Genomic DNA, 9,776 nt, shown 5'->3' on the forward strand with positions numbered 1-9,776 from the left:
AAAAAAAAAAACTGAAGGCTCCGAGGGGTGGAAATTTATAGAGCCTCATTCCACAAGAACAGAACCAGGGAGTGACCACCTGAACACTGGAAGTCTCTCTATGAACACCCACTTGTCGCAGTATTTGGACCTAATTTGACCAACGTCCCCCAAAATTCATGAAGCATTACTGCACTGAGTGATTTCCAGCATGGCTGTCACAATGACATGTAAGATGTTTTCTAGTCAAATTCTACTTGATATCAACTATGTACACACAAGGTTTAAGCATGTCACCTAAATTTAATACTTTATAGAGCTGAAAATACCAGGATGATATAAGACTATCTTTTGTAGAGCATCTCTACATATTTTTTATCACTTATTCTTCAAAATACATTAAAGGAGCATCTTTTATTATTTCCATTTTACATGTAGGGAAACTGATCTTGAAGACGTTAAGTGATCCTTTTTGCAGAAAAGAGTCAGGTCTAGAATCCATGGACTCTGAGTCCAATTCTACAATGTCACAGTAAAATTAGTAATAGTTTATTTAAAGAAAACAATTCTCACCTTGGTGACAGTTTTTCCATATAATATGCCGGGCATTCTCATAATTTGTGTTCATCCAACTAAGCAGAATCCTTTCAGAATCAGAATATATGTTGCTGGATAAAAAACAAGGATTGACCTTTGGTGAATTCTGCACATGTATGGGGGGCAGGTTACTGCCGCAATGTGGTACAACCCGGGACAGTACCAGAACCTGAAATTGGGAAAAGAGAGAACCTTTACTAGACCTGAATGGCAAAATTAAAAATTAATACTTGAAGAGTAAATAAAGGAAGGCATCAGTATTTTCTGGTCAATTACATCCATACAAGAGTAAAAAGAAAAATCAGAAGACCCCCTACAGTAAAGATGAGAGTCAGAGTACATGCAATAACAACTCGCCTATCCAAATCTCAGCTATGTTGGAAATCCTCATGGAGGTGGGCCAGCAAGCACATAAGGCATATGTAAATGTTCTGAGCTACAATCTGTGAAGTCTCAAAATCTAAGCTAACTTTCTCCCACTTAATTTATAAAAACCTGTTTGTGCACTTTAAGTCAGTGCCTATTTGGTTTTATTTTATAGAAAATTTTTCTAACTCAGAGATCTAGTTTTTTAGATCACAACAAATGATGAGTAATAGAAAAAATAGGAGAGTAATGAAAAGCAAGAGACAATAGTCATATGACAAGAAAAAAAAGACACGAACTATTAAAAGCTACAAAATACTCCAAGTGTCTGAGCACCATTTAGAGGAGAAATAGGCCTGTAGAGAGGCCTGTGGTAACCACTGCACTGGATAGCGAGGTAATACGACTGTTTCAAACATAAACTACATTCTAGTTAAAGAGATAAGAAGGTCTATATCTACTCCTTCATTCAGTTATTATGTACTGAGTGCATGATACAAAGCCAGTTACTGTGCTTGGAAATAGGGACATGACAGTGAAACAAGGCAATCCCTAGCTAAAGGATATTTAGAAAGTTATTTAATCCTAAATGGTTGAATTTCAAAATATTTAGAAAGGCCAAGCGTAAAAGGTAGAACAACAATTTAAAACATGCTACCAAAGTTAACTCCTTTTTCCAAAGTTTCTAAGAACAAGGATATACCATACTTGCATTTGTCAGTGTTTCTGCTTGATCTAAAATTCAAGCTGTTATTCTACCAGGAAATGGCAATTATAATTTTGGACTATGTTTAAAGGAAATAATATTTTAAAAGTAATGATTGGTTTCATAATGAATAAATGGAATAGCAATGAAAAAATGTCATGTACTTCCCCATCAAAAAACTAAATAACATGCAGATCATGATGAGGTGAAATTTTAATTTTACTAATCTGTTACAACCTTACAGAATGTTCTAAACTGTGTATAAATTAGTCTAGTAAATCTTAACTCAAAATGTATCCCAAAAAGGCACAATTAACTTAAGTAGGAATTAGAAAAAGTCAGATAAGATTTAATTTTTAGAAGCTTACCTTCCCTTTGATCAGATTAGGTGGAAGAATATAACAAACATTGTTCAAACACACCATAAATGTTTATCACCCTAACAAATTTTCTTGCAGTCATTTAAGTATAAATATTATCAAGATCACAAATTTGTTGTAAAGAGAATATAATTTATGTCCATAGAGTAAGAATTACAAAAACAATAATAATTTTTAAAAAGCAGAATAGAGAAAGAAAATTTAAAAAGAAGTATTCAAGCTTGTTCATCAATAGCCCCTACCAAAAAACCACCTGGAAGCGGTCTGGGGGTGAAGACACAAGCTTCAGTTGAGACAGAAGGGAGAGAGAAAGCTCCAAGAGGAGACTGAATCTACAGGGGAGTTTCCTGGTGGTGAAAGGCACAGCAGCAATCTGACCACAGCTCTAAGACACAGCACACATCATCCAAGGGAGTCATTAGAGGGGTTTCAGGAAACCCGAGATGCACCTGTTCCTGATTTAAAGCTAAAGCCCTGCAGGCCCAGAGATCTCCTTCCCTTGTCTTCTCACCCCTATTACCCATAGGGGTTCCTGGTTCCTTAATTGTCTCTTACCAGATCTCCTTCCTTCTCGGCCTATACAGTAGGTATTCTCGGAAGATCCGTCATCACTACTACAAAGAGCAAAGGGATGACATCCTAAATGAGAACAACGCAGTGTCCTACCCCATGTCCAAAAGTTCTTGCGTCTACACACTCACTTTTCTTCCTTCTCTTCAGCCACAACGGGTGAGCTATCCCTTCCCTTGCACTTGATACCAAACCTACTCATCATCATTGGGACAGTCCTGCATCAGTTGCCTTTTTTAGCTTTTGGATCTTTAACTTCTCCCTTCTCACCAGTTCCTTTTCAACAATATCAAAACACGCTCACTTACATTCAGCATTTAGAGAGCTCTCCTAAACTTGGATTCCCCCTGATTCTTTTATCTGTTCTTTCTACCAGTTATAACTCATGAAAGAGTTTTCTACCCTACTGTCTCCATTTTTAATCCTTTTGCTCATCAAATCAAAGCCCACCTAATAACCTTTTCCCAATTCATCACTACCACCACACCCTAAAAGTGCCTTTGGCAACTTTGTTGTCCAATACAACAGGGACTTTTTAAACATTATTTTAAGCAAACTTTCAATTTCATCTGATAACACGTCCTCCCTCAAAGGCTTTCTTACCTCCTTGTTCATGATATCATAAAGTGTTACTGCTATCTTTTTGCCTATTTCGAGCTCATTTGCAGGATTCTCTTCCCTTACCTATTTAAATAATGGGTTTCTTCAATATTGGATTTCTAACCTATGCCACTTTTTCTTTAAACTTTTTAGGTGTGTTTCTCCCAATTTTATCTCCCAGAGACCACTAAATATGCATTAAGAAACCACAAAGACCACCAACTGTTGTGATTAAAAAATGAAGATTCAACACAATATTTAGAACATTATGTTAGTAGTAGTAATGAGAATAATTACAGCTTCATATCAGTGAGATGAATATTATTACCATCTTTATCAAGGTATCTACATTTAACCAGATGATGAATGTATTGAGTTCTATATCACTTTATATATTCAGTAATTGTTTTTCTTACTCTCTATTTCTACTAAATGAGAAAAGCCTACTTCACAGTTACAGATTTAACAGAATAGATGCTCAATTTGATTATTAGGGATAGTCAGGCCCAACACAAAGCCAGAAATTATAGAGTTTTTTTTTTTTTTAATTAAAATTTACTTCATCTACTTTCAAATACCAACCAAATGCTAAGCTGGTTGATGAGCAAATCACACTCAAAAGCCAAAGGTAAAAACACTCAACTTGGGAAATAACATTAAAGATAACAGTACTCTACTCCTTAATGGCATTCATCTTTGGGAAAAGTTTCTTTGGCTTCCATTGTCAGGAGCTCAAAAACCTATACAGTGTCTTTGTGCAAATTAGAAAGTGGCACACTCTCTAAGAAACTGTTATCCTGATGGTACCCTTAAAGTAAAAGCCCCCCCTTGATTTGTTGAGATGCAGCTTCCAATAGCGTCCATAGTCTTAGTGAGCAGCATGTAGGCTGGACTTCAGCTCCCAATTATCAACTCAGCTGTGCAGAAACTACATGATCATATTCAGTTTATCTGTCCATTCAACAATTCAATACATTTTTTCCAACAAATCTTGGGGAAAAAGCCAAACTTTTAATGCTTTAGTGTTTTGTACCACATTAAAAATCATGATATTCAAATCCTATAGGTATTTGTCCAAGACACGGAAAGCTTTACCTGATGGATCGTTTGAACTAGCCACTTAAAATGATGAAAATGATAAATACAGAAAAACATCAGTGCTAGGAAGATAATATTTTTCATCTCACTCCTATTGGAAAAACGCATGTGAGAGTGACCTTCTCTTCATAACCAGCACATCTCGAAACTGGAAATAAAGATCTTGAATTTACAGAGATAACGATGCAATTAGGTAACTGAGAAGACTTACTTTGACAGTATTTACAATTTTTTCTATTTAACAATGAATTCACAACAAAAGTATATTTTTAATCACCTACATTTCCCTATGAATAAGGGATCATTTGCACACCCTTTCTTGTGACCAATGGCTAATTGTCTATCAATATCTACCACCAACTGATTTTCTCCAGGTTACCTTACAAATTAATCTTAAATTAATGACAGAGATTCACTCCTCCAAGAGCACGGGCTTTCACTAATAAAGAGAATAAAACATCATTATGTATTTCTTTCTTTCACATATATTTATCACACACATGCAAATGTGTTCATACATTCTCTTACATCCAACCAAAGCATGGAATATTTGCTATCACATGTGAGAATAACTGTTTCCATGTTGCATGCCACTGACATTATGGGACATCCTACAAAGCCATTTAATAAAAGAATTTCACAAATTTTACTTTCTTTCCAATCATGTTTTATTGAAACTCATTTTAAATATTCCTCACAGGGGGCACCTGGGTAGTGCAGTTGTTAAGCGTCTGCCTTCGGCTCAGGGCGTGATCCTGGCGTTAGGGGATCGAGCCCCACATCAGGCTCCTCCGCTGGAAGCCTGCTTCTTCCTCTCCCACTCCCCCTGCTTGTGTTCCCTATCTGGCTGGCTGTCTCTCTGTCAAGTAAATAAATAAAATCTTTAAAAACTAAATAAATAAAATAAAATCAAATAAATAATTCCTCACAGGGGCACTTTGGTGGTATAGTTGGTTAAGCATCTGACTCTTGGTTTTGGCTCAAATTGTGATCTCAGGGTCGTGAAATCGAGCCACGTATCAGGCTCCACACTCAGTGTGGAGTCTGCTTGAGTTTCTCCCTCTTCCTCTGCCCCTCCACCTGCTCTCTCTCTCTCTCCCTAAAATAAATAATCTTTAAAAATAAATAAAAATAAATAAATGTTGCTCCCAAATATGATCCCTTGTTCCATCTTTGCTTGTTTTCTACACAGGCATGAAATTCTAAATAATGCCTCAGTAGAATTGGTGCCTTGCCTACGTTTAGCAGCAAATACTCCAATTTTATAACAGAGAGATTTTGAACTGGTTTGGGGAAAATGTGTTTAATTAACCAGAAAGATCACTGCTCTTCATTTAAAAATATCAAAATATTTGGCACAATTGTGCCACTATTAAAAAAGAAACCCTTACGACAGAGAGTACACTGGGAACAAATGAATGAACAGTTTACCTAAACTTATTATTCAGATATTTATTATTGAGCACCTTTTTCTTGTCTAGATTCTTCACTAAAAGTATCACATTCACTTCTTTCAGCACGTACAGATTCATTCTTTATATCCACATGAAAGCCTTATTTATATTTACATTTAAAACAGCATTCTGAATTTGAGCATTTGGTACTGTCTTTCATCTCTCTTGTACTTCAATGACCCATTTTTTAGCCATCAATACATTTTTGTGAATTGGGAATATAATGCAAGAAAATAGCAACAATTAAACATGAAAATTTAACGAGCAAAAATAACCAAATGACACAAAATCAAATTGGGCAAGACAAGCCGCATCCTTTACCCAAACTATTAGCCAAGAAGAACTGACAAAGGCAGTCCTGGGGTGCACACATGACCTCTAGGAATGAGAAAATGGAAACCTAAAGGGATTTGTGTGAAAATCACCATCTTCTTTTTTTAACCTGTGAAACTCATCTCAACATTGCTTGCTTTCACAAGAGAAATTGCCAATCCACTTCTGATTTAATAGAGCTCCTGGAGCTACCCGTGCTTTAGACACAATACCTGGAGAACACAGCTCTGCAAATGACCTAACTGGGCAATCTTACCTACTCCTATGATTTTATCATGGAATCAGGGAAGAATCCCAAACGTGCTGCCACCCAGATCTCTTTCCTAACTTAAGGATATACGCACCTGGTAATGACACAGGACTCCATTATACAGCATAACCAAAGTTAATTTATTATGCCTTTCTTGCCCTATCTCATCCTCTGCCCCCAACAAAGGCCTATTATTATCCTTTGACTTGTTATTTCAGGGACTGGGATCAAATTCCATTCAGTCACCCCAGCAAGACCAACTGTTATCTTTTACCTCTTTGTCTCCTTCACCCACTGAGATCTAGCCATTCATCAAGTACTTCTGAATTCTATTCCTAATATTTAGGAAAAATTAGGAAAACTAAACTGCCCCTTTCTCATCTTTACCACTACTACCAGTATTCCCAGCACCAGGCACTTAAATACATCTCCAAACAGTTTACACATTGTACCACAGTCATTTCTCTAGGATGCAAAGCTGATTATGTCAGCCTCATGTTTAAAATCCTTCAGGAACTCTGTACTGACCCTGGGCTAACATCCATAAAGTCCAGATTCCTTGGTTTGGCTTCTGAAGTCAACCGTGCTATAATTTGTGACTGGGATCACAGTCCACCCCTCCCACCCCCAGCCATAACATGTTGTATCAAACCTCAGGCATTTCCACATTGAACTCCCTTTGTCTAGGCAAATGTCACCATCTTGCTCCCCAGTAAAACTCATCTACCACCTCCTTCTCACAAATTGTACTCTCTCTCTCTCTCTCTCTCTCTCACCTATGCTCCACTGCTTCACCTTGCCTGGAAAACACTTGGCTATTTCTCAGGGTCATGTTAAATTGATTTTCTTCCTAGAAACCCTCCCCAAGGCACAGGAAAGGTAGGCTCCTCTCTACGTGCACTCACCCATAGTTCTTTGGGCTTACCTTAACATAGCATTTGTCAGAGTTCCTTATAATTATATATGAATAGTTACTTATATACTCCAGGACACAAAATCCTGGAAGAGAAAGACTGTATCAAGTTTATTCTTAAACCCCCAGAGCCTAGTACAGTGCCTGCACCATAATACTTAAGTAAATTTATTCAACAAGTATTTGTTGGGCATATACTATGTTGCTGACACACTATCAAATTCTGAGTTTACAAGTAATACTTGGTTTTTAAACTCATAGATTTATAGGTTGGGAAAGAGAGATTAGATGACATAAACATATCCATCAAGGCATCCATGAATGAATACATGAATGAGTGAGTGAATAAAGCCCACAAACCAAAATTAGGACTAGTTTGTCCATTAAGTAGGGCATTTGCTGCCCTTCTGTCTTAGAGTTGCTCCTCCTATCTGTGGGCAAAATTATAGATGATACAGCCTGGAGTTAAGAAAGAAAAGAAAATATCTTTTCCGAAATCTAAGTTCAGCTGAGAGCCATGAATATGCTCAGATATTCTTCAGGGAATTACTCAAGAAAAAACAGGATTTCTCTCCCTTGACATCTGGCAAAAAAAGGCAGGGCAGGCTGATGGAAGAAGAAGAGTAATGAAGGAGTAAGTAGGAATCACGCAGTAAAAGGAACTCTCTAGAGGGTAGGATGGGTAGCTGGCTGCAGTGGAGGCTTTAGGCTACCAGACAGCAGCAAGGGGGCCTTGGGCTTCTGGGCCCTCCAGAGAACAAGGAAGAGATAAGCTTTATCTACATCAGATGGTTTTATATGGCTAAAATGAGGTGATCTGGAAAGACTGTATGCATGCCTGTGGACCTTTGTTTCCTCATGTCTAAACTGGAGATTACTGCTTGTGAAAATGAAACAAGCTCACATTTAAAAAGGCTCTCATGGAAAAGAGTCTGACATAAACTAAACACTGTTTAGTTACTAATTTTGTCCTTTCCTTTCAGTGACTAATTGTTACTTTTCTTTACCTTCTCCCTCATTTTAACTCTCTTGTCCCACAGCTCACCGTATGGGTGCTTTCAACCTGTGAAAACAGAGTGAAAGCCTCCTCGGGTCTTAGTGGGGAAGATCTGTACTGCCACATTTAGCACCCTAGGGAATAATTCTCAGAACCGAAACCAGCACTTGTTTATGCAATAAAGGGGCAGGATGTGAAGGTATAATTTATGCTGTGTGAATCTACCTACACATGCAATTTGGCATGGAGTAAACTGGGAAGTTTCATCAAAACCTGGTCTCGCCTACTGGTATGTGATTTCTACTGAGTATCCCTTCAGAATAACATTTATAGCAAGAGTTTAATATGTAGTACAGGTAGAAACCACAATTTTCACTTTCATCCATTCTTTAATCCTTCCTTTTAGTACCAGAACACGACTACAGCTACCCTATTTTAGGGACTACATTTCTCAATATCCCCTGCAGTGAGGTACAATCATCTGACTAAATTCTGCCTAAAGAAAATGATGCATTTTGTAGGTTACATCCTTAAACAGTTCTTCCTTTTCCTCCACTACTCCTTGATGTGTTCTTCCTTGTTCTGAGAATCTGTCCCAAAGATGAAAGCCCAGAACTGAGGGTGGAAGACACACCCCGCTCTCTCTAAAGCACTTATTTGTCAACAGTTCCAAGAGAAAGAAAAATAAAAATTCTACCTTATTTGAGCCACTTTATTTTTTAATTCTTGAATCAGCAGCATCACCTATACCTTAACTAATACACTATTCAAGCAAATCAACCGAAACAACCAGCAGTGAACATGAGTGGAAATGTTACCTTGTATATCTGAAGGAATACATCTGTCCATGCCCGTTTACTGCAGGCTTCAAACTGAGTCGTATGTATAACAACAGAGGGCTTGTCCTTAGGTATACAGGAACATGCAGGCAAGGTATTAGTGAAAGAATTTAAGGAATAAAATGTTACAACATCAATTAAAATGCAAGGCAAATGTAAGTTCAATGTTTTAACTACTTAGCATATAAGGATTTTTTTTCTTCATACACACTTTTGCATGCCCTATCTATACATTAATCAAGATCCATAACTCCCCATGTGCCAATAACAGAAACTATCAACAGAGGTTAACTTTCTGGAACACATAGCCCCTACTGAGGTCACAGATTAATCCATTTAATGTACCGACTAGCTTATTCTGTGACAGAAGTGGCAGAACAAGATGCGAAGTTATTGTGAACTCTGAGTCCCAAAAAGAAACACATCCTTTGGATAAGACACTGGAACTCAGCAGAATGTCAAAGGACAGGCCCCTGGGGGCCCCTGGGTGGCTCAGCTGGTTGAGCTTCTGACTCCTGATCTCAGCTCAGGTCATGATCTCCGAGTTGTGGGGTCGAGGCCCATGTCAGGCTCCACACTCAGGGGGTAGTCTACTTGAGATTCTCTCTCTCCTGCTGCCCCTCCCCGCGCTCTTGCACGCACTCCTGCACTCTCTCTCAAGTTAAGTAAATCTTAAAAAAAAAAAAAAAAAAAA

The 9,776-nt window shown here is 37.8% G+C and overlaps 1 protein-coding gene across 1 annotated transcript in view; it reads right to left on the minus strand.

Moving 5' to 3' along the window:
- CFAP47 (cilia and flagella associated protein 47) overlaps positions 1 to 9,776 on the minus strand; it is a 503,621-nt gene that overhangs the window by 297,797 nt on the left and 196,048 nt on the right. The window contains exons 32-33 of the mRNA XM_040635242.1: positions 9,062 to 9,191; positions 553 to 745 (exon numbers count right to left, since the gene is read on the minus strand). Of these exons, the coding sequence (XP_040491176.1) occupies positions 553 to 745; positions 9,062 to 9,191 (323 nt within the window). The remainder of the gene's footprint in view (positions 1 to 552; positions 746 to 9,061; positions 9,192 to 9,776) is intronic.

Source organism: Ursus maritimus (assembly GCF_017311325.1).
Source record: "Ursus maritimus isolate PB19 chromosome X unlocalized genomic scaffold, ASM1731132v1 scaffold_X1, whole genome shotgun sequence".
In the NCBI taxonomy this organism is placed as follows: Eukaryota; Metazoa; Chordata; class Mammalia; order Carnivora; family Ursidae; genus Ursus; species Ursus maritimus.